Below are 23,371 nucleotides of genomic sequence, written 5' to 3'. Positions count from 1 at the left end.
AATGTCGAAATTTTATTATTTTTTGTACATATCTGTGTTGTATTAAAAGAGGAAAAGTGTGATTTTTTTTATTGAAAACTGAACTATTTAACCAACTAGAAACCATTTCCGAAACTTCAGTGGGAGTTTATAATTGAGCGGAGGGAGCAGAGAGCCCCAAATGGTTTGACGGATTGATATGAAAATTTGCAAACAGTTCAATCATATTTTAGATATGACCACGTAGATGATTTAGGCGGAAAAAATTTGAGGAACAATCGAGTGACAAATTTCCCCATAGGGTTACATGTAAAAAAAATTTTGTCTCTGGGTAACACTAGGCGATCCGGTGATTAATATAATTATAATTGAGTTTAGAAAACAATTGATGCTTCCTTCGCTCGACATGTGAACACTACGCGAGCGAGTCAAAATTGAGGTTCGGTTCGCGCCCCTAGTAATGTTATTTCGTCGTTCTGGTAATGAGGCAAAGCGTGACGTTAAGTTCCGTCACTCAACATCAATGCGCAATGCCCTAAGAATTCGGCGGATAGGGAATAAGGGAAGTGTCTTAACACTAAGTTCCCAGGTTCCCTCTGCCTACCTTGCTAAGAGCGGGATATAGTATGAAGCTAATAAAAAATCGATGAAAATTTTTGATAAGTAACTTAACAGGCATTTAAAATGTTTCACCTATTTTGCGTGATATTGTTTAAAATTATTATAAAAAAACTTCTTGATTGAAAGCTTAACATTAAGTAATCAATAAAAACAATACATATTAGATGTGCGTGTAAGGGGTAAGCATTAAAAAGGGACTAAAAATACTTTTCTTTAGTTCATACAAAATAATTTTAAGTTCTTGAATCTTGTATTTCTTTGAAATTAAATTTTCGTCCATCAAAAATATTGATATTTCTCAGCGCGCAGACTTCTCTTACTTTCAACGACCATAGACGAAATAAATTGACTTAACGATAAACGTCTTATTTAAATATCCTTCAAAAATTGGTAGTTTTGTACTCCACTTTAATTTTATTTTTAAGCAAGCAAGTAAGTAAATTGGAATTTCTGTTTGCTGAATTTAATACTAATCAAGGCACATTTTACTCTATACAGTGCTATTACCGTTGTTACAAATAAGTATACCATAATTGTCTCACAATAGTAATAAATAAAAGTATTTTTTAAAAATATCATTAGTTTATTGACTTTTCATTTAAGTATTTATGAAAATAAAATGAGTTTAGTGACTGTCGTAGTTGGACAGGTGGGCGATGGATTCGCACCAATCGCACACTATTGTAAAGGAACAGTGTATATTATATCTCATGGCAATTTAGAAGATAACAGTGTAACTGCTTTAAAGAGAGATGATCTTAACTTAAATTTTGTTAAAATAAATTTTTTTAACGTTCTCTCATCATATCAAACAATTAAACATCTAAAAAATGAAATACTACAAAAGTATGGTGGCATAGATGTATTGATAAATAATTGTACATATAATTTTCAAGCAAATACAACTCTCGATGTTGAACTCCGCGCTAGTATTTTGGTTAAATATAATTGTTTAACTGTTATGAAAGTTTGTGAAGTATTAATTCGCTTATTAAAAAATCGAAGTAGCACTGTCATATATTGTGCTTTAAAATTTGACTATTTCTGTGCCATCCCCAATAATAATATTAAGAAGACTATACAAGATAACAGTTTGACTTCTCATCAGTTAAAAAAATGGTTAAATCAGTACTTAGAAGCTAGTAAGGTAAACAATCATGAAGCTGCATGGGGAAACACTCCATATGCTGTGTCGAAAGCTGGTTTTGTTGCTTTAAAAAATATACATAAAAGAAAATTTATTTCTAAAGGTAAATTTAATTAATATTTTTAAAAATTCGTTAAATAGTAAATATAATATACTCGGTAAGTTTATTAGTGGTTCAAAGATATAAGTTAATGCCATGGTATTTTCTTATAGGGTAGTTTAAAAATAATATTAATGTGAATTTTTTTATATAATCTATGTTACAAATATTAAATACTATCTTAAATTTTAGGTATAAAATTGATTCATGATTATGGAATAGAAATTAGTGTAGCTCCTTTCCATGACAGCATGATATTACTGTTACAAGGACTTAAGGATTTAAAATTTCCCCAAGATGTATCTCAAGTAAAACAATCTCCAAGTAAAGATCAATCCGAGTTAAGTAGACTGAGTACAGCCCACAAGGTGAGTACAATTAATGAAGAGAGTACCATTAATAAAGAAAGTACCGTTGATGAAGAGAGTACCATTAATGAAGAGAGTACCATTAATAAAGAGAGTACTGTTGATGAAGAGAATACAGTTAATGAAGAGAGTACCATTGATGCAGAGAGTATCATTAATGAAGCGAGTACCATTAATGAAATCAGTACAATTAATAAAGAGAACAAAGATACTGAACTCAGTATATCTGAAGTGAATACTATACAAAAGAAAAGAAAGAAAAGAGTTTTACAAAATCATATTGATAATGATAATAATATTAAAAGGGGGAAAATGGACAATAACACAGTAATTAGTATAATTGCTAACAATTCTCAATATTTAAATGTAGCAGTAGCTAACCCCCAGGCAGATCTTACAGAAGAAGAGGCAATATATATACAGAAAGAACTTCAAAAAGCTTTATTGGTAATGTGCAACCAAAAATCTATATTTAAAGAAACATGCATCCCTTCTTTCAACAAAAATCCAATGTATAATGAAGGAGTTGTAAAATTTTCGTGTCACAATGATAAATCTTTAGCTTGGTTAACAGAAACCATTGCAAAGTTAAAAGTATCAAATGAATACCAATTACATGTAATAGATCAAAGAGATATCCCAGGAAGAGTACAGGCTGCATTATTTATACCAGACTTTGATGGAAGTTTAAAAGAGTTACAAGCCCTTTTATATCATCAAAATCCTTGGTATAATATTAACTTATGGTCCTTGTACAGTTGTGAAAAAACTAAAACTGAGAAACCTTCTGGAACTTTCTTAATACTGAACATACCTAAAGAGGATGCCTTCAAAATAGTGGAGTGTAAACAAAGAGTTCATTATGCATTGGGTATAATAAAAATAAAATTTATTAACAATTCTGGATTTAGTAATAAACCATTGATGAAAAGGAAATCAATAGGTAATAATGAAAATAACTGGCAACTTATACCGATAGCTTCAGAGCAAAATGATATTTCTAATACCTCTATATCTCAATTTCCATCCCTAGGAGATGCTATCAAGGAAATAAATGGATTTTTGGATAATAATCTAGAATTCTCATGGGAGGACTGTTAATTTATGCTTAATTTATCAAAAAGTAATTGTTGTTTAAGCTTTTTATTTGTGGTCGTAGGAGTTTGTTCTTTATGTTTATTAATTATTAGGTCTATTTTGAATGCAACATTACAGTATTGTCCGTCAAGTTATATATTAAAATTAATATATAAGCAATTAATTTAAAGAACTAAATTTTATAAATACACATAAGACTGAAATATTAATCAAATAAGATACTTAGTTTCTCAAATATGTTTTTATCAATAAAATATATAGTTAGAAGCATAGCCAATTAGCATAGTGACGTTGATTTGTCAATTTTTGAAGTACAAAATGATATTAAGTAATTATAATTACTATCTGTTAACATAAATTATCTGTTTATTAAAAATTAACTTGATTAAAATAATTTTAACGACAAATTATAACGACGATTTTTATAATGAATCATATAGATCAGGATAATGAAACAATAAAAAATGTTTTAATACAATTTTTTACTTTTTATACTCCTAGATTATAACAATATTTACATGACTAGTGATGCTATAATATATAAAATATATTGCTTCTACTTCATGATAACAAGCAATAATTTAAAAAATAAATAACTGAAACATTTAAAATATATATTTTATATACAATCATTATTTTCTGGATTTTCACCATCCCAGCTCACAATTCTCTTGTCATTCCATACAAATTGTCCTCTAACAGAGTCTGCAGCGTCGAAGGCCAGGAATAACGGAGCTTGAGCACCTTCATCTATACTAAGTAGGCCCGTATGTGAAGACATATCAGTTTCCACACGGCCAGGATGAACTGCATTCACTTTGATATCTGGAATATTTTGTAAATTGATAAAAAGTTGCAAATATATATTTCTTTTTTAGCTTAATTAGCTCCAGTAACAACTGCCACTTTGATATTCATTATTTAATTTAAGCCTTTAACACTAACAAGCTGTTAAACTACCTAGTAATTTAATATCACAAAATAATAATTTCTTGTTCCTCACTATATATGGTAGACGGGCTATCATCTATATTTACCTATTATTAACTATGTAAATATTTTATTTATTGATATTCTAAAATGAGTTTACTTTTAACTTAAGCAGAATTTTTTTTAGATCACGAGTTGATGTTAATGACAAAAGTTATTTGACTTTTTTTAAATTAAGTAAATAAGTGCTGAAAATAAGTTAGTTCGGAACGCCTTAATCAAAAAACAAGACAATAAAAATAAGTAAACGCTATAAAAATAGAACTGAAAACAAGTCAGTCTCAATGACGTTTGAATTTTTATCGCTCGCGGACAATCGTAATCGTTTGAAAATAATAAAAGTATGTTGCTAGGATGTTGTTGCTATGTTATTACGGTATCTTTGTTATATAAAAATGAATTGCATCGTCGCTTATTTATTTTTACAATACGCGACCAGACGTCCCGTTTTGAACGGGACTGTCCCAATTACCGCTGGTGCCCCGGTGTCCTGAAACATACCACAGGAACGTATGTCTCGTTTTTTCGTAATGGCATGTAATATAATAGTAAATATGGTCGGTCGAAACGAATTTCTCCGTGTTAATCGCAATACCCTATTTTTTTAAACAACAGAAGTATTAAATTATTTATTAGTGTCAGTTACACTTAAAACAAAAAAAAACGAAAGCACCATCAGACGTTGAGAAAAATTTAAGTTATCCTAAAAAAAACGTAAGCTATCCTAATTGAAAACTAAAGCACACCTCTAAAAATACGAAAGCACTACAATGTCCCGTTTTGAACCGACCTACATATGGTCACATTAATTATCACGTATTATTACGCGCCGCGACGATTGCAGAGCTCGGTTGCTATTCGGCAATTAGTCTGTTGATTTGATGAAACCGACTCGCAAGATGCTTACCAGTTGTTGATGTTAAAAACAACCAACTTCAAGAACTAAAAAACAGTAATTAAAAAATCAGCTTCACGCTGTATCCCACACGCAACAGGGTAGACAGAGGGAACCTAGTATTAAGACACTCCGTTCCCCAGGGAACCTTTGAGTCAAGACACCTTGTTCCCCACTTTCCACAGAATTCAGGAACTATTATCTCAAAGTCAAATGCCATAGGTGCGACGGTTGCGCGTCCAGTCGCTCCTCGGGGGGATGAATTACTAAGTATTTCTTCGTTCTGGCACCAAGGCAAATAAGCTCGGCGTCGAGGTCCACAATTCGGCGAAAAGTAGGGAACAGAGTGTCTTAAATGATGTAAAATGTGAAGCTGATTTAATTATTTTTACTTTAAAAAATTGTGGGACTAATGGTATTTCTGACACTAGCTTTCATTGTAGTAATTTACAAATAAAAGACTATTATGCAAACAATTTAAATAACATTTAATATAATATAAAATTTATTTTTACTTAATAGATAATATATAACAAGCAATAATAAAAAATATTATACATGTAAATGGTATATTTTATTTGCAATCATTATTTTCTGGTTTTTCACCATCCCAGCTTACAATTCTCTTGTCATTCCATACATATTGTCCTCTAACAGAGTCTGCAGCATCGAGGGCTAGAAATAAAGGAGCTTGAGCACCCTCGTCAATACTAAGGGGACCCTTATGTGAAGACATATCAGTGTCCACATAGCCAGGATGAACTGCATTCACTTTAATATCTGAAATATTTCGTAAATTGTAAAAACAAGTATTTTTCTAACTTCACACTGTGCCCTCTACATAGTGGTGTAGGTAGAGGGAACCTGATCTGAAAGGAAATCTGAGAACCTAGTATTTCAGCCTCCATCCCCATTAAGACACTTCAAATCCCAACTTTTTACCTAAATCCCACTGTTCCAGTGTGCATCAGGATTTACAGCCTAATTTATGATAGTTTGCATATTGAGTAGTGGTCTTAACACCATGCTTTGTCTTGTTACCAGAGCAAGAAAACAAAAATAATTTATACCCTCTTATTTTTTATTTTTTTCATTACTTGTAGTCTCAATTATCAATTTTTATTTTATAATAATATTTGCATAAGTGTTAAATATCTCTTCTATATATAATTTAAAACTTACCTCGGTCATTGAACAATCTTTGTTGAACTTTAGTTAGAGCTGTTAAACCAACTTTAGAAACAACATAAGAAGAATTTCCCCAGTCTTTTTCATGGCTCCCTTGCTTAGCTGCTTCAATATATTGATTCATTAAATAAGAGAGTTCTTCTACGGTTAAATTGGGATTTTGGAAACATTTTTGTAATTTCTCACTTGGAATAAGACTCAAATGGCCACAAGAACTAGAAAGATTAACAACACGGGCCCCATCACGCAATATTGGAAATAAAATTTCACAAACTGATAGTACTGAGAAGTAATTAACAAATAAAGTCTGCTCTGCTTGAACTGCTACAGGTTCTGGTGCTTTATTTTTAAAGGCAATAGCTGCGTTATTTACTAGAATATCTATAAATCCGTATTTTTCTTTTATATAATCGCGAAACACTGTAACACTTTGCTTATCAGTAATGTCCAGCTGATGGTAGTCTGGATGCAGGCCTTCTTGATTGAGAACAGCCACTGCGTCTTTACCTCTCTTTACATCCCTTGATGTCAAATATACTTTCCCATCAAAACGCTTACAGAGTCCGCGGACTATCGCGAAACCGATTCCTTTATTAGCTCCAGTAACAACAGCAATTTTGATACTCATTTTGTAATTTAAGCCGTTACACTAGTAGCTAGTTTAAAATCACAGTATATTATTATATTATTTCTCACTATATATACTTAGTACATGGATTATTTACTTTATAACACAATATTATTTATTAACTATGTAAATGTTTTACTTCATCATATTTTCTAGCAGAACAAATATTTTCGGATCGCAAGTTCATGTCAATGTCAAAAGTTTTTTTGACTGTTCGGTTTTTATAGTTGAAACTTGAAATTGAAAACACGTCATATTTGAATATTCTTGGGAATAGTTTGATTGAATGTTGCTAGGTTATTACATCAAAAGAAAAATAAATAAATGAACATGAAAATGAATTAACGAGTGATGGTAATTAAAGGTTTATTTTACGTCAAGTCTAGCACAGAAAAAAAGATGACCTTGTGTATCTTTTCTGTTTATTTAGGTGGCTAGAGTTCTTGAGATAAGCTAAGTAATGATATTTTTTTTATTCTCTGCCAACCGCTGAATTTTCGAAACATCATTTTTGTCATAACACAGTCTTTTTACCAGTCAGAAATTGAAATTCCCGAGTGGTTAAAACCACAACTGTTGAGATTACAGTCAGACGCTGTACCACTATGCTACGAAGCCTCAATTAAATTAATTTTCTTTTAGATACACGCTGTATCCTTCCATACGCATAGTAGGATAGGCATAGGTGCTCACTTTTTTCGCGCGCGTTTTCCATGTTTTTATTTCATTACAATTCAAATAAGAAAAATATGAGTTCTTTAACATTAATGATACATCAAAATAAGAGAATAATTTGTTTTGCAAATCTTTTTATTTTATTGAATATATAACAATAAATAGACATTTCATGTCAAACGGGTATTGCTAAGACAAAAATACATTTATTATAAAATATATTTTCACTATTCATATGAAAATTGTGTAAAATATTCAGAATAATAATTCATTTGAGGTAAATCTATAATATTTTAAATTATTATATTATAGAGTAAATACAGTTTTAAAAGAATATATTATACAAAAATATAATACATTCTTTTAATTTTTAGAAATGTATTTACTACTATTCTAGTCTACTATAACATGCAATGCCATCAGAATTCCTGTGGAAAGTGAGAAAAAGGCATCTTAATGGGAAAAGGTTCCCAGGGTCATTTCCTCTGCCTACCCTGCTATGAAACAGTCACAGCAGGAAGCTTAAAAATAAATAAATAAAAACATTTTAATGATCTTCTGCAGGTTTCTCTCCATCCCAGTTAACTACTTTCTTATCATACCAAACAAATTCTCCGCGGACTGTATCTGGCGCTTCTAAAGCTAAGTACACTGGAGCTTGAATACCTTGTTCAATAGATAATGAACCTTTATGTGATGTCATGTCTGTATCAACAAACCCTGGATGTACAGCATTTACTTTTATATCTGGAAATATTTAGGAGTTTTTATCACAAGAATGATATATTTCATAAAGAAACATACTTACTGTAATGAAATAACTTTATTTCTTTTTGGGTTCACACCAGCACTATAAATCAAATTAAAAAATTAAACTTACATGTTATGACCATTAAAAAATTAAATGTTATGATGTTTTCTTACCTCTTTCATTTAGCATTCTCTGCTGTATCTTTGTTAAGGCAGTTAGAGCTACTTTAGAGACAACATAAGAAGAGTGGCCCCATATCTTTGCATGTGTCAATTGTTTGGCAGCCTCTCATTAACTAAAGCAGAAAGTTCGGGAATGGTTAAATTAGGATCCTGTAAGAGTTTTCGCAGATGTTCACTTGGAATTTTACTTAAGTGACCGTCACGACTAGACATATTGACTACTCGAGCCCCATTCCGTAGCAAAGGAAACAATATTTCACATGATGATAGCACTGAGAAATAGTTCACAAATAATGTTTGTTCAGCTTGTACTGCTACTGGTTCTGGAGAATCATGCTTGAAAGCTATTGCAGCGTTGTTAACCAAAACATCTATATATCCATATTTTTGCTTCACATAATCACGAAATGCTACGACACTTTTAGAGTCAGTAATGTCCAATTGATGATAGTTTGGGCTAAAGCCTTCTTCCTTAAGTGCTGCAACCGCATTTGATCCCCGTTTTTCATCGCGTGATGTGAGATAGACTACTCCATTGAAACCACAGAACACATTTACTCAAAGAATGTTCACTTCATACTAAAAAATGGGTGACAAAACGATGCTGCTGCCATCTCTAGCATGCCCAACGAAACACAACTTGCGGGAAATTCAAAATTCGGCTTTAAATCGATTTTTATTCAAAAGCCAGAATTATTACTCCTTCAAAATCATTTGGAAGTATTATTATTTAAATTATGTAATAATACTTCCAAATGATTTTGAAAGAGTGAATAATTTATATATAGTACAATAAAAAAAATAAATGCAGAAATAAAACTAATAAACATTTTACATTTTCTTTATTGCTTATAAACATTTGTTTTAATGATATTTACACAAACAGTATTTCTGCAAAACAATTAAAATATACTGCTAAAGATTACAACATTGCTACAAGACAAACTTGCCCTTATATGTTAAAATAACAATTTTAATTTTTATAAGTTAAATAGAACATAATCTGCAAAAAATATATAATTTATATATTTATTAACCTATAAGATTGTGGGCAGTTGTACTTGATTGTTGTGTTATTGAATTTATTTTTTTAAAAAAAATACAGACAAAGATAATATTAATAAAGTAGGTATAATGAACTTAATACAGTGTTGGTCAAATTAAATCTAACATTAATATACAATTACTTTTAATATATCTATTTTCCTTTTTAACAATTTCTGATAATCTGCAAATTGTTTATTTTTAACTAAACAAAATCTTTTTACCGTTATGTGGAAGACACTATTACATATAAAATCAACATTTTCTTTAAGATGTTCCTCACATTGGGCAAGAAAACTAAAATTTACATCTTTTTCCAATTTGCAGATTGCAAGTTTTTTGAGGTTTAAAGAATATGATAATGTTTCGTATAAATTATTGCAGATTGTGGCACAGTTCTCAACGCATAAAATGTTATAAAAGTTTTGAGATACATAGTTTAACTTCTTTTTAGCATTATCACATTCTTTGAAGTCCATAAAAGTGTATAATAATATATTATCGGTATGTTTCAATTTTAAAACTGAATCACAAAGCTTGCATTGGGGCGAGCTATGACAAATGTACAATTTTCAAAAAAGGCATACATTTTCTTCAAATGATTGAGTTAGAGAAAAAAGACATACATTTTCTTCAAATGAAGAATTGTCAGTCATGTTGGTGTGGCTTTCGATCTGCAGAATCACTATTTCAGCAGCTAAACAATTTATCCATATAAATCCTAAATTTGCAGTGACTGTTGCCTCTCCAGGTAGCAATCCTGAAAATAACAAGAGTTAATAAAGGTCAGGTTACAGAAACTAAAACCAACATATCATTGTTAGATGAATCTTCTTGATTAAGCAATTAAAAGAAAATTAAAGAAATTGTTTAAGATTAATGTAATTGTAGTTCTAACTATTAGTATTTTGTTAAATTTATCGTATTGTTTTAAAACTGTTAATTAATATTTTATTTTTACATATATATCTATGTGTTTTAGGTTTTTTTCACTGTTACCATAAAATAGGCTATTTATTATGATAAGTTTTTAAGTTAAATATATTGTCATTACAAGTGAACCAGTATCAATTAATAGTATACTTGAATTACCATTTGAATACTTGTGAATACCATTCTTTGCAATGGTCCAGGTATAACATTTGCAGGAAAATGTGATGTCCCTGGTTGTTCAGTGGAAAAATTTAAATCTTGGATTACCTGATTCTGAAAATAAAATATAATTGGATGAAAATACATTGCCAATGTATGATTACTAATATGTACATAAATAAAACAGTTTTTCTAAACAGTATTTTTTTTTCAATAAAATTGACAAATGAAGGCCTTTCAAAATGGTGGCAACATAACATTCTATGTTCACCATACATTTTTTTCTGAAAATCGATAGAATACCATGGGCCTTCGGGGAAGCAAAACTTGGCCCAAGTTTCACAACTGAAAAAGTACAACATTTAAGATATGACTTTATCTAGAGTAGTTAATACTTAATGATTACTTACCGGTGTGAATTGGAAATTTCAGGATCTTCACGAGGGGACATTTTTCAAATTGTCTCCCATATTTTAGATCCATATATTCAAACAGAGAGAACAACTGAACAACAATAGAAATCTAAATATAAAATACAACAGAAATGTTAAAAACAGGTTGCTTGTTTAAGTCGCAGTAGTATGTTCGCCATTTGCAATGTAAATGCTACCATTGCCATATCAAAACGTAATCCTACTACTGTACTTTAAATACCGGTTACATAAACTGTTTCTCATATCGAAAAACATTTTATCACGGTACCTTGCATACATGAAATATTATAAAGAAAGTTATTTATTAAACATTAAGTAACTAAATCGTGCATTAAAATTAAATTCTTAAAAAAAGTACTTTTATAAAAACTACTAATTAGTAGTTTTACATTAATATAGCAATACCATGGGTCCCAAGTTAGGTGTGTCGCCCAAGCTCCTTAGGAAGTCGACCGGGCCTGATTGAAACGTTTACAAAATTCTCTAACTATACCGAAACCAATACCTTTGTTAGCGCCAGTCACGACGGCTAATTTTGGAGTCATTTTGTATTTGTATTTCCAACTTTCACAAGACAAGTATCTGCGGTCTGGTTGAAATTGAATCTATTATTCAAAATTCAAATTTAACTAATTATCATAATAGATATCTTATCTGTGGTCTGTCAAAGTGTCAAATAACAGGAATAGATAACTGTTGTCAACAGGGACATTGGCCTTGAAATTTCCAAATTCTTAGTTCCTATATTTAATTAAATTCAACTCAACTCAACTGGCACTCTCGAAACGCCATAAAGTAACAACTGAACTGAACTATTTAAAAAGTACGTATATTGTCTATGATTGAGAAAATTATATGTAAATGAGAATAATATACGTTCAATTCAATTATAGATCTTTTTTTTTATTATTGTCCGAATATCAATTAAAGTAGGTACTTTAAATTAATATATATAAATAAAAAAAACGTTAAATATTTTATCATATATTTATTACTATTGTTAATGTCCTTATAAAATGCAATTCATTATATTCCTAAATATATTTATAATAAAATATTGTAAAGTCTAACTATTTGAAAATAATTCAGCCTTTTTCAAAATTTCTAAATATAGTTTATGATATCTAAATCTATATAATTGTAGTTAGATAAGGAAGGAATACTGGGGAACTTAATGTAACACTCCGTTTCCGCTGAATTGTCGAGCTCGAGAGAAAATGAAAATATTAAATATTACATTCTCCCGAATGGGAATGAAACCCACACCCACCTTCATGTTTACAGTCGCGCTCTAGCGCAACTGCGCGACAACGGAAAGTGTTTGTTCTAAGTTCTAATTGATGTTGACTAGGAAGGTTATACCTATGTACCTAACAATGTATATATATTGTATCAATCGTAGATATCTATATAGCACACAGTAACTGCAGTCAAAACCACCTGTGGCAATCAAAATGTACTATAATATTTATAAACACGACTCTCAGTTCACAGCAATTGTTCGTGGAGTTAATCCGCAGGTTAAATCTAATTTCAATACACGTTCCTTGAAAAACCTAAATACCATTATCATAAAGCTTCCTAAGCGCATGGTGTAGTTTTGTCACTCAACAGGCAATGTCTCACGAATTTTGGCGGAAAGTGGGGAATGGAAGTATAATGGAGAACGGAGTGTCTTAACGCCGAGTTGCTAATTTCGCTCTGCTGCTAGTATATATGCATGTAGGTATACAAGCTATACTTAGACTGGTTATCCCTAATAGTCTTCAATCGGTCTTTCTCCATCCCAGTCGATAACTTCTTTGTTGTACCACACAAACTCTCCCCGAATTGAATCTGGGGCATCTAGGGCTAAGTATAGAGGCGCTTCAACTCCATCCTCCACAGTCATGGGGCCTCTGCCTGCAGTCATGTCGGTGTCTACAAACCCTGGATGTACAGCATTCACTTTTATATCTGAAAATAAAATAAGGATTTGGATATTAATCAATAAAATAACATACTTATTTATTTAATTATGTATTTAGGAAGAAGGGTAGTGGAAGCAAATTTATGCTGTTAATTTTTGCAATATTTTGTTATCTACAACTATATTTGAAAGTTTTCTAAAGTTAAAAGGAAATTAGTGTAATGAATACCTAGATTCTCTCTTAGAAATATGACAAATAAGTATAATGAAATAATGAGTAATGTATTTCAGTTTGGAAAAAATTCTTGTATTATAAAATAAAATTCAATAATACATCAGGTTTTTGAGTAGGTACTAATTTATTTTTTAACTCTGCTTATTAACGTTTTTGAAATAATCCAAGTCATAATCATAATTATGGATCTTTTAAATATAAAAAAATAATCACTTACCACGATCATTAAGCATTCTCTGTTGTATTTTAGTCAAAGCAGTTACTCCAGCTTTGGCAATAGTGTACGTTGAATTTCCCCAATACGGCGCATTAGTGCCAGCCCTGACTGCTTCAACAAACTGGTTCATCATTTCTGATAGCTCGGGAACTGTCAAATTAGGGTCCTGCAGACGTTTTTTGAGTTCTGGACTAGGAATGCGACTTAGATGAGCGTCCCGTGTCGACATGTTGACCACTCTTGCCCCGTCACGCAGTAACGGAAACAATATCTCACATGTGGAGAGAAAAGAGAAATAATTCACAAATAGTGTTCGTTCTGCCTGAAGTATAAGTGGTTCGGGAGCTTCGTGTAAATATGCGATCGCAGCGTTGTTTATCAGAATATCGATATAACCATATTTTTCTTTAATATGATCTCGGAATGCTATTATGCTGGCATTGTCTGTGATGTCTAATTGGTGGTATTTTGGGTGCAACCCTTCTTTATTGAGAGCAGCGACAGCTTCCTGTCCTCGTTTCTCATCCCGCGAAGTCAGATACACAACTCCATCAAACCGTTTGCAGAGACCTCTGACCAGGCCGAATCCTAAGCCCTTGTTAGCACCAGTCACGACGGCAACTTTAGTAACCATTCTGTAAATACAAAAATTATACATAATAATATATTGTTAATAAAATCAAAAATATTTTATTTTTCGCTTGTACAAACCTAAAAGTTGCTTAAAATATCTTAAGCTAGAAATGAATTGTTAAAATTGTAAGTATTATAGGTATGATGAGTTAAATGGAACTGTGGGTGTTTGAGGAATACTGTGCTATAAATAACTCCGAAAAACATGCTTTTCATGCTGATAAGATAACCGTGGCTACATTGGTATATATATATCTCATACCTCAAATCCGATTCTCGTAGGTACATACTAAAATGAGTTGTGTTCTGAGATTGTTCTAAAGATATAATTAGCATTACGTTTGACAAACAATCGATTATCTATATTTTAGAATGTTGTGGAGAATTATAGTCTATATGTTTTATGTTGTTATATGTTTAGTTGTCTCTTTGTTGTACAGAATTAATTCTGATTTCTATTTTCTTCATGAGCCATTTCCAGATGGATAAAAAAATATTTAAACACTCTTTACATATGCCTTATCTATACTTATAATAAAATCGTAAGAGAGTCGGTGTCTGTACTTGGAAAATATTTAAACAAAATGTTATTGGGAACCTTTATTAACGTAATAGAACCGAAAACAATGATTTTTAAAATGTTTGTCTGTTTGTCTGTGCGTTTGTAATCGCTAATCTTAGATTAGAAATGGCTTAACCGATTTAGATGAGGTTTTCAATATTGGATTCTGGCAAGCTTCCGAAAACATAAACAACCGGTTTATTTTAGTACAATCGATTTATAAATAAAAATATGTCAATTTAAAGTATTTAGTACGACAAATTTGCTAATTGCCTTAACAGTTATTAACCGACTTCTGTAAGAAAAGGAGGTTATCAATTCGACTATTATTTTATACAACTGTTTTACTGAATTGACTGAATCTTTACTTTTCAATTTCTTTATTAATATTTCTGTTTCAAGCGGGCGTAGCCCCGCACGAGCCCACTAGTTTACAATAATTTCCCATAATTTATAAAAGTATAAAATAATAATCATGTTTCACTTGTTTTCTATCACCACCAACGGAGACTCTAAACACTTGATTTTCTCTACATACATAAATAATTAAATATTATACTTATACTAATTAGGTATAATATCTGAGGGTCGGGTGGGTACGAAAGAATGAGGGTACGAAAAAAACGATTTACTTACCTGTTGTCTCGATGTAGGCGTGCTATCCACGTGAAACACTGCGCCAATATAACATTATTTCATATATATTTTCCTCAATTAGCTCAACAAAATCTACTAGTCATGATACGATGACGTCACTGTTATGAGTAGAACACGTTATTATTAATTTCTTGGGAATACTAAATGGTCTTTTTATTAAATTTTATTTGGCAATTGACGCTGGGTTTATGTAATTTTATTTCAGAATCTTACAGGAATTGATATAAGTAACTAGTGAATTTTATTTCCGCACGGACGGTGGCAAGAATAAGTGTAGTGTAGACCAGCTAGAGATATTTTTGTGGAGATAACATTTAGAAAGTAGCGGTACACTATTCTACTCTCCATTTAGAAAAACAGAGAGTAAGGGCTAAGATAACCTGTAAGAAGCAAGCTGTTCCCCTGATAAATCAACAGATCCTTTGATTAGGCCATCGTATATTGATAATGATAAATGTTAGTATACATTTAAATATTTATCTTGTATGGTAGTGTGCTAGTGTGGGCACATGCAGGTGTATATGTTATATGATAGTTTATATGAGCGTAACGGCACAGCTGTGATATATTATACACTAGGTATGTATATATGTACCATGTAGCTCTATATTTCTTTGTCTTTTTATACAACTCATCTTTAAATTCTAATTTGTCAAATTATTTTCTCCTAATTTTACTATAAATTCTATTATAATATATTTTTCAAATTAATTATTTAACATTATTTGTATATTTATATTTATTTGCCGGTTTATCATTTTAATTATAAACACCACAATAAATGACTCAACTAATGAATTCCATATCAACTTCAGGATTATATAGGGAAGTACAACTTATAAAAGTTGACAAATTTAAGTTTGCGTATGCGGTCATTTTATATGGAATGAACCACAAATATAAGTTTGTAATTATTTTCTTGTATCAAATACCTAGTACCTACTTTTTAGAGTTCCGTAACTTTTAAACAAAAATGGAGACCTCTAATCGCCGCAATCTACCGCGCTTGTTCGGTTTTTTTTCATTTATTTGTATTGGAAGTTCTCACTTCCTGCTAAATTTCATAATTGAAAAAAATCTAAGCATATAGTGTACTCCCCTACGTATATAGGGAGCCACCCTATAAGGTTTTTTATGGACAAGACCAGGCAAATAAACGTACGGGTCATCTGATGGTAAGTAACCACCACCGTCCACGACCACGCGTAACATCAGAGCTGTGATTTTGCGGCGAAATTAACAAAAATTGCAACATACAGATTGATCACATACATTTTCCGTTTTATCCTTATAAAGTATAGAACCCTAAAAAAAACCTTCACGTTTTATCCCGCATCACACGTACGTAACTAAGACAACGTAGTGACCAAACGCATTATTCTTTGCTATTACATATTTACTCACAGAGACAACAACGTACTAAGTATTTAAATGCGAGTAAATAATCTTAATCTATGACAGAATGATAAACATTAACACCGTGAGTAGGCCATTTGTTTGCGAAAATCGACTTTATGTCTTTCGCTTTGTATATAGCTTTTGATAAAAAGATAGCATTCATGACTTGCAGAATTCTCGACTAAGTCACGGTGTATACGGAATGTTCTTGCTGGTCTAATTTTACGAAGTGATGTGAGAATGAGTATTATATTCAGTTTTATTTTATATTTTGAAAGCAGAAAAATGTATTAAGCATTTAATAACGAAATAAAATATATGTACTCTATAAAGTTCATTAAAATGACGAAAATTTAGCTTTTAGAAAAGAAAATTGAAGAAAATGATTACTTAAATTTATATTTTCATTACTTCGCTCTGGTGTCGAGGTAAAGCGCGGCGTTGAGCTCTGCCATTCCACGCGCAAGGTTTCCAGAATTCGGCGGAAAGTGAGGAACGAAGTGTCTTAACACTAGGTTCCCTCTCTCTACCCTGCTGTGTGCGGTATACAACAGCGTGAAGCTGAGAAAAAGACTTTTTTTATGATTATATTTTTTATAGCATACCAGTGAATTCTGGATGAAATGATGCATCTGTTCTTCTAAGAACAGACAAATCAAAATCAACTGATGTCGATTTGAGGCAAATTCATTTCCTTTTCAAAGGCGACTTAAAGTTGTATTATTTATTTATTATTGTTAATTGTTAAATATTTTTTTGCTGTGACATTTACTGATAAATGAGAAATTACATGTTTGTATTGTAATTATAGTTATTTCTATGTGTGTACAGGTGCAGAGTTTAAGAGTAGGTTTACATAAAATATGATATTGGGTTCTTCCACTTTTTTAAGGTAACTCTTCTTTTTACATAATCTATGACGCCAGACGTCCTTCGAAAATCTTATTGACTGTTCGACTGCGGCTCACATCGCATGGCTTTATAAATAAATGCCAATAATATTTTGTAAATATCTATGTGAGTTTGTGTTGTTCGTTTCTTTTAGTATAAATTATATTCATTTACGCCCAATATTAATAATGTATCTCCTATCTCCAGTTAACGTCTATCTCGTACTGTCCGACATATCTATCCAATCACTAGCCTGCATGCCTACCTCCATCTCTGTCTATTTCAATCTATGGTAGCAATTTTTGGATTAGGATTGGTAATTAACATTGGGCGTTAGTGAATTAAAAGTTATCTACAGCTATACCGAAGTTATAAAAAGGTAAGATTCCAAAAGGAATTCACTACAAATTAGGTATAATTATTACAGATTTATTTATAATTTTAAATAAAAGTTAATGAAAACTTTTTTGTGGTGAGTACTCAATACTTTGGTCTTCGCTATTTTTGACATTGTAGAAAACTTAAAAAATGTTCATGTGACAATTCGCTTAAGCGTAGAAAGCATCTTATTTATTTTCGAAATTCTGTTGAGGAAAAGTTTGAAATGTAGAATATACTGTATGTACACTGTAAAATAACTATAATTATATAAAACCTAATACTGACCTGACTCGTTCGAGTATGTGGGTTCGATCCCCATTCGAGGTAATTTAATATTTATTTAAAATGTTTATTTCCATTTTTCGCTCTGGTGTCGAGGTAAAGGCCGGCGTTGAGTTCCGCCACTTAACACGCAGTCCATCCAGAATTCGGCGGAAAGTGGGAAACGGAATGTTATAATACTGGGTTCCCTCTGCCTACCCTGCTGTGTGAGGGATACAGCATGAAGCTGATTTAAATAAAAATAAAATAGTTTCTTTTAATTGTTTTAATAATTATAAAAGTACTTATTATTTTATGGACGCTACAAAAAAAATACAGGCCGTTGTCTGTATGTCAGTCAGTTATTAACATATTAACATTTTATATAAATTTATTATTATTACAGAATTAATACGCCAGTAAAAAAGTAAAATTTGCTGAAGAGACACAAGATTTGCTGAATAATTAAATTAAGATAACAATATATTATCTATAAACTACTAACTCATTAGCTCTATATAAGGCACAGATCGCTGCACATACAGCCAGAGTGCTATCAGTGGAAGACATGTCTCCCAAAGTAGCTGTAGTAACGGGTTCCAATCAAGGGATTGGCCTCGCTATAATAAGAGGGCTTTGCAAGCGCTTCGACGGCGTAGTATACTTAACATCCTTATACGAAGACCAAGGTGCTGATGCTGTAGCTACCCTCAAAAAAGAAGGTTTTCACCCAAAATACCACCAATTGGACATTACAGACATCAAGAGCATAACAAAATTCCGTGATCATATAAAACAAAACTATGGGCATGTAGATCTTTTAGTGAATAACGCAGCTATAGCCTTCAAAACAGATGCTCCGGAGCCGGCAGCGGTACAAGCGGAGACAACTCTACACGTAAACTACTTTTCAACGGTGTTATTATGTGAAATGTTATTTCCTTTGCTCCGTAATGGCGCTCGTGTCGTTAATATGTCTAGTTCTTACGGACATTTGAGTAGAATACCAAGTGAAAAGCTGAGAGATCGTCTGAGAGACCCAAACTTGACTATCAGTCAGTTGTCTGCATTGATGAATGACTTTGTGAGTGCAGCGAGGGAAGGGAGGCAAGTGAGGGAATGGGGAAATTCGGCGTATGTTGTTTCTAAAGTTGGTGTCGCCGCGCTGACGAGAGTACAGCAGCGTCTCGTCGAAAACAGAGGTGAGGGACGATTTGGAATAAAATATTCTTAGTATTAATTAAAATCAACAGTCTGCTGTGTCACGGAGCCTCATACCGTAGTTAAAGGCAGGCGCGGTCCTAGGGGGGGACCCCCCCAAAATCGTCCATGTTTATTTTAAAAAATCCATTTTTTTTTATTTATTAACTAGCAATTTACTCGTCACATTATATTAGTGACAACCCCCCCCCCCCCAATTTTTAAATTTAGGTAAGGTTAAAGGGATAAATCAAATATTTCCGAACATATTAAATAAAACATTTCTAAACGGACAAGGAAATATTTGGGAAATCCGAAAGTTTTCAAACATTTTACAATGACCCGTGGTCATAGAGATACTTACTCGATTTGTCAGTTTATTTTATCAATCTAGTCTTTTATTCTTTTTCTTAATAAAATTGAACCTATGACCGTCGCCCGCCGACCGACATATTAATTCTAAATAAGTCACTGTGGTGGTATTTTGTATTTTATTATATTTTAATAATAAGTTGAAAGATAACTCTATTAGTCTATATAATAGATAAATTTTCATGACGTTAATGACTTTGTACAAGACGTACTGAAACATGATTTTAACATTTTCTGCTATATCATCATACTTTATGTATTATCATTTGTAAACACAAATATTGATAGACGAACACACACACATAACAGGATAGGCAGAGTGAACTTGGAAACCTAGTGTTAAGAGACCTACATACCATTAAGACACTTCCGTTCCACACTTTCTATCAAGTTCTGGAGGTATGCGTGCTAAGTGATAGAGCTCACCGCTGCGCCTTGCCTTGTTATTAGAATGATGAAATAAAAATATTAAATATTAACAATAAAAAAATATTAACAAAACATTTCCTAGAGTGGGAATCAAACTGTCGTGTTTACAGTCGCACAATTAAGCCACTGCGCCACGGCTGGCCTCATATTATATGAATCATTTTATTTCAGATATAAAAGTAAACGCAGTTCATCCCGGCTATGTAAGGACGGACATGTCCTCTCATACAGGAGAGTTCACAGTAGAGGAAGGTGCTCGAGCTCCTTTATACCTGGCCTTAGACGCACCGGGCTCGCTCAAAGGTGCATATGTGTGGTGTGATAGCACAATTGTCGACTGGGAAGGCAAAAATCCTGAATTTGATTGATATTAAAAGAGATTATTTACTTAATAGTAAAGTATTAAAAGTAGCGCGGCGTTCAGATCGAAAAATGGGCGATGCGTATGAGACACTCGAGACTAAGTAGCGGTACTCAAGTCCCGAAGCTGTCTATGATCTTGTAGTAATATATAATTTAATAATGGTATAAAATGTTGTGTACATATATTTTATATTATTGTTATAAATTATTTTAAGTGTACTTCTGCTTAGATGTAAGACAGGATTATGACAAATAAATATTTGTTTTCTTGCTTTTTATTTTCTTTTATTTTATTGTATTGATTTAATTGCTTTTAAAAAAATTAAATGACACTGTCGTAGTGCAGATTCCCATTCGGGAGAATAAAATATAATAATTCATTCTCATGAGCGGCAATCGAACCCACAGAACAGTCGCGGTTACAGTCACATGCCACCGCGCCGCTACGACCGGTATTCTTAGTTTAAGGGTGATAACTTTGCTATTTCGATTAATATCGCTATGTAACTATACAATATAAAAGTTTACTGGACCAAAAGTCTTCATTAATTTCTAAAAGGTAGAAAGAATCTGTCGGTAAATTTACGGCTATAGACTCAAGCCTAGTCAGTCTGCTGGTAAATTTTGAATTGGATTTTTGAAGGTGAAGTTAGCATCAAATTATATTCAAATTTTCATTGTATTTCTTATCAACAAAATATTTTTTTTTATTTCACAATACTAACTAACTAACTTGATATTGTAGTAATTTCTTATCTTCGTCATAATTAAACAACAATTTATCACAAATCATAATACATTGATTACAACAGTATATAAACAGTTAAAACAATTAATATATGCTATTCAAAAGAAAAAATAGTAAATACAGTAGAGACAATGAGTTCTAAGGTTGCGGTAGTGACTGGCTCCAGCCAGGGTTTAGGGCTTGGTATAATCAGAGGCCTCTGTAAGAGATTCGACGGTGTGGTATACCTCACGTCGTTATACGAAGACCAAGGAGCAGATGCCGTAGCTGCTCTGGAGAAAGAAGAATTACACCCAAGATATCATCAGTTAGATATTTCTAACCGAGATAGTATAATAAAATTCCGCGACCACATAAAAGAGAACCATGGGTGTATAGATATATTGATAAACAATGCAGCAATTTCTTTCAAACGTGTCGATCCAACGCCACTTGCTATACAAGCTGAAGAAACCTTACGTATAAACTACTTTTCGACTCTTTTAACTTGTGAAATTCTTTTTCCTTTACTACGTAATGGCGCTCGTGTGGTCAACATTGCTAGTGACTTCGGTCACCTCTCTTATATTCCGAGTGATAGAATACGAAGACAATTGATTGACCCCAATTTAACTATACCTAAGCTTTCTGGTTTGATGAAAGAGTTCGTAGATAGAGTCAAAGAAGGTACTAATGAGGAATGGGGGTATTCCCCGTATGTTATTTCTAAAGCTGGGGTCATTGCCATGACTAGAGTATATCAGAGAGAGCAGAGAGACAGAGGTGAGTAAGCGTGCAGAGACGTGGCATAAATAATTTAATTTCGTTTTGTAATTATGATGAACTACTTACTCAGGGTAGGCAGAGATAACCATACGTTTAGGTTATACTAGATTTACTGCTCTCCGCGTAATTTTTAAATTCGCGTGAAAGGCATTCTCTATTCCTCAATTTGTATCACCGGAACGGGGAAATGATATTACGTGGGGAGTGGGGAGGATAAAAAGGATAAAAAACGAAACGGCCCCTGCTCAAATGTTTTACCTATTCCTATTCAAATAACATTAATTCATTTACAGATATAAAAATAAACGCAGTTCATCCAGGGTTCGTGAGAACTGCATTAGCTGGATTTAGAGGAAATATGTCACCGGATGAAGGCGCAGATACACCTTTGTATTTAGCTTTAGATGCCCCAGATACTGTACGAGGTGCTTTTGTCTGGTGGGATAGAAGAATTGTTGATTTTGACGGAAAGTTGCCTGACAATCCTACCAAACTGATTATATAATAGGTTATGAGTTATAGGTTTATTAAGTTTTATGTACATATATAAATAAATTTCTTAGTTTTTTGTGTATTTATTAATGCTCCATCGACTTTTTTCGTCCGTGTCTGTGTGTGTCCTTGTTTGTCTGTCTTGTTTTATTGGTGTTCTTATGGAGTATTTTAAGACTACCGACTGAACTTCCTAAGTATCTATTCCAATTTGGCTGACAGAAGTCCTTCTAGAAGTCATGTCTGTTGTACATCTTTATTTTTCTCTTAGGTTTCTTATATCAAATGTGGACAATTGTACTAAAAAAATTACTTTAAAAAATAACAAAGATTATGAATAGTTCTATTGACTTGACATTTCATGCCTAGCGGAAAAGAGAACGGGAGCCAAATTATCTATTTTCGAATGTACAATAAAAGTTAGGCATTATGGTCTGAAAATTTTAGGCGTTATCGATATTGTCAAGCTTGTCTTCTCCCGGATATGTTGGTAATATTCAATAATAAATAAGGCAACATACATACATAAGTACCTATTAAATTAAACTCTTTAACCGTAAATGATAAAAATATTACTTTTCTAATTACACAATATAGAACTTAAAAACTCATACAAAATGAGTAATCACAATAAAAATTGCATCAGAAAAAAATATAACAAATAAT

General features: G+C 32.1%; 5 protein-coding genes and 1 pseudogene across 11 annotated transcripts; 3 read left to right on the top strand and 3 right to left on the bottom strand.

Annotated features, from left to right (window-relative positions):
• Nucleotides 1–877: 877 nt before the first annotated feature.
• Nucleotides 878–3,791, top strand: LOC146529720 (uncharacterized). Of its 3 annotated transcripts, XM_085201791.1 has the most exons (3): nucleotides 878–1,032; nucleotides 1,497–1,850; nucleotides 2,040–3,791. In XM_085201791.1, the coding sequence occupies exons 2-3, from the start codon at nucleotides 1,562–1,564 to the stop codon at nucleotides 3,314–3,316; spliced, it is 1,566 nt and encodes a 521-aa protein (XP_085057917.1). In that variant the 5' UTR covers nucleotides 878–1,032; nucleotides 1,497–1,561; the 3' UTR covers nucleotides 3,317–3,791. The 3 variants fall into 3 exon arrangements, with proteins under 3 accessions (XP_085057917.1, XP_085057918.1, XP_085057916.1); XM_085201792.1 differs by lacking the exon at nucleotides 1,497–1,850 and having other exon boundaries at nucleotides 926–1,032; XM_085201790.1 differs by lacking the exon at nucleotides 878–1,032 and having other exon boundaries at nucleotides 1,039–1,850.
• A 206-nt stretch (nucleotides 3,792–3,997) lies between these two features.
• On the bottom strand, nucleotides 3,998–15,544 carry LOC146529717 (carbonyl reductase [NADPH] 1-like). Of its 3 annotated transcripts, XM_085201802.1 has the most exons (4): nucleotides 15,385–15,544; nucleotides 13,554–14,188; nucleotides 12,934–13,148; nucleotides 3,998–4,138 (listed from the first exon to the last, which is right to left on the bottom strand). In XM_085201802.1, the coding sequence occupies exons 2-3, from the start codon at nucleotides 14,185–14,187 to the stop codon at nucleotides 12,949–12,951; spliced, it is 834 nt and encodes a 277-aa protein (XP_085057928.1). In that variant the 5' UTR covers nucleotide 14,188; nucleotides 15,385–15,544; the 3' UTR covers nucleotides 3,998–4,138; nucleotides 12,934–12,948. The 3 variants fall into 3 exon arrangements, with proteins under 3 accessions (XP_085057928.1, XP_085057927.1, XP_085057929.1); XM_085201801.1 differs by lacking the exon at nucleotides 3,998–4,138 and having other exon boundaries at nucleotides 12,638–13,148; XM_085201803.1 differs by lacking the exons at nucleotides 3,998–4,138; nucleotides 15,385–15,544 and adding an exon at nucleotides 14,265–14,383 and having other exon boundaries at nucleotides 12,638–13,148.
• Nucleotides 4,001–7,510, bottom strand: LOC146529719 (carbonyl reductase [NADPH] 1-like). 2 transcript variants are annotated; one of them, XM_085201798.1, is made up of 3 exons: nucleotides 6,381–7,510; nucleotides 5,757–5,978; nucleotides 4,001–4,138 (listed from the first exon to the last, which is right to left on the bottom strand). In XM_085201798.1, exons 1-2 carry the CDS (start codon nucleotides 7,012–7,014, stop codon nucleotides 5,773–5,775), a joined length of 840 nt encoding a protein of 279 aa, XP_085057924.1. In that variant the 5' UTR covers nucleotides 7,015–7,510; the 3' UTR covers nucleotides 4,001–4,138; nucleotides 5,757–5,772. The 2 variants fall into 2 exon arrangements, with proteins under 2 accessions (XP_085057924.1, XP_085057926.1); XM_085201800.1 differs by lacking the exon at nucleotides 4,001–4,138 and having other exon boundaries at nucleotides 5,686–5,978.
• On the bottom strand, nucleotides 7,807–12,076 carry LOC146529718 (carbonyl reductase [NADPH] 1-like; annotated as a pseudogene). Its single transcript, XR_014879010.1, has 3 exons — nucleotides 11,662–12,076; nucleotides 8,614–9,164; nucleotides 7,807–8,436 (listed from the first exon to the last, which is right to left on the bottom strand). The product of XR_014879010.1 is annotated as a carbonyl reductase [NADPH] 1-like (transcript).
• A 2,483-nt stretch (nucleotides 15,545–18,027) lies between the features above and the next one.
• On the top strand, nucleotides 18,028–20,976 carry LOC146529716 (carbonyl reductase [NADPH] 1-like). The gene is made up of 3 exons (XM_085202228.1): nucleotides 18,028–18,073; nucleotides 18,743–19,538; nucleotides 20,509–20,976. The coding sequence occupies exons 2-3, from the start codon at nucleotides 18,905–18,907 to the stop codon at nucleotides 20,703–20,705; spliced, it is 831 nt and encodes a 276-aa protein (XP_085058354.1). The 5' UTR covers nucleotides 18,028–18,073; nucleotides 18,743–18,904; the 3' UTR covers nucleotides 20,706–20,976.
• A 508-nt stretch (nucleotides 20,977–21,484) lies between these two features.
• Nucleotides 21,485–22,781, top strand: LOC146529715 (carbonyl reductase [NADPH] 1-like). Its single transcript, XM_085201755.1, has 2 exons — nucleotides 21,485–22,210; nucleotides 22,507–22,781. Exons 1-2 carry the CDS (start codon nucleotides 21,580–21,582, stop codon nucleotides 22,716–22,718), a joined length of 843 nt encoding a protein of 280 aa, XP_085057881.1. The 5' UTR covers nucleotides 21,485–21,579; the 3' UTR covers nucleotides 22,719–22,781.
• Nucleotides 22,782–23,371: the final 590 nt, after the last annotated feature.

The sequence above is a fragment of the Heliconius melpomene genome, chromosome 18, assembly GCF_056956725.1.
Source record: "Heliconius melpomene rosina isolate 202511_hmr_F chromosome 18, ASM5695672v1, whole genome shotgun sequence".
Classification (NCBI taxonomy): domain Eukaryota; kingdom Metazoa; phylum Arthropoda; class Insecta; order Lepidoptera; family Nymphalidae; genus Heliconius; species Heliconius melpomene.
The sequence above is the reverse complement of the archived record's forward strand: the minus strand, read 5'-3'. Positions and strand labels throughout refer to the sequence as shown.

Excerpts from the sequence above, each read along its gene's own strand:
- LOC146529715 (XM_085201755.1), top strand. The coding sequence starts at position 21,580 with ATGAGTTCTAAGGTTGCGGTAGTGACTGGCTCCAGCCAGGGTTTAGGG. Across the intron at positions 22,211-22,506 it reads GAGAGAGCAGAGAGACAGAG|ATATAAAAATAAACGCAGTT; the intron begins GTGAGTAAGCGT and ends ATTCATTTACAG.
- LOC146529717 (XM_085201802.1), bottom strand. The coding sequence starts at position 14,187 with ATGGTTACTAAAGTTGCCGTCGTGACTGGTGCTAACAAGGGCTTAGGA. Across the intron at positions 13,149-13,553 it reads GAGAATGCTTAATGATCGTG|ATATAAAAGTGAATGCTGTA; the intron begins GTAAGTGATTAT and ends TTTTATTTTCAG.
- LOC146529720 (XM_085201790.1), top strand. The coding sequence starts at position 1,220 with ATGAGTTTAGTGACTGTCGTAGTTGGACAGGTGGGCGATGGATTCGCA. Across the intron at positions 1,851-2,039 it reads AAGAAAATTTATTTCTAAAG|GTATAAAATTGATTCATGAT; the intron begins GTAAATTTAATT and ends CTTAAATTTTAG.
- LOC146529719 (XM_085201798.1), bottom strand. The coding sequence starts at position 7,014 with ATGAGTATCAAAATTGCTGTTGTTACTGGAGCTAATAAAGGAATCGGT. Across the intron at positions 5,979-6,380 it reads AAGATTGTTCAATGACCGAG|ATATTAAAGTGAATGCAGTT; the intron begins GTAAGTTTTAAA and ends GAAATATTTCAG.
- LOC146529716 (XM_085202228.1), top strand. The coding sequence starts at position 18,905 with ATGTCTCCCAAAGTAGCTGTAGTAACGGGTTCCAATCAAGGGATTGGC. Across the intron at positions 19,539-20,508 it reads GCGTCTCGTCGAAAACAGAG|ATATAAAAGTAAACGCAGTT; the intron begins GTGAGGGACGAT and ends ATTTTATTTCAG.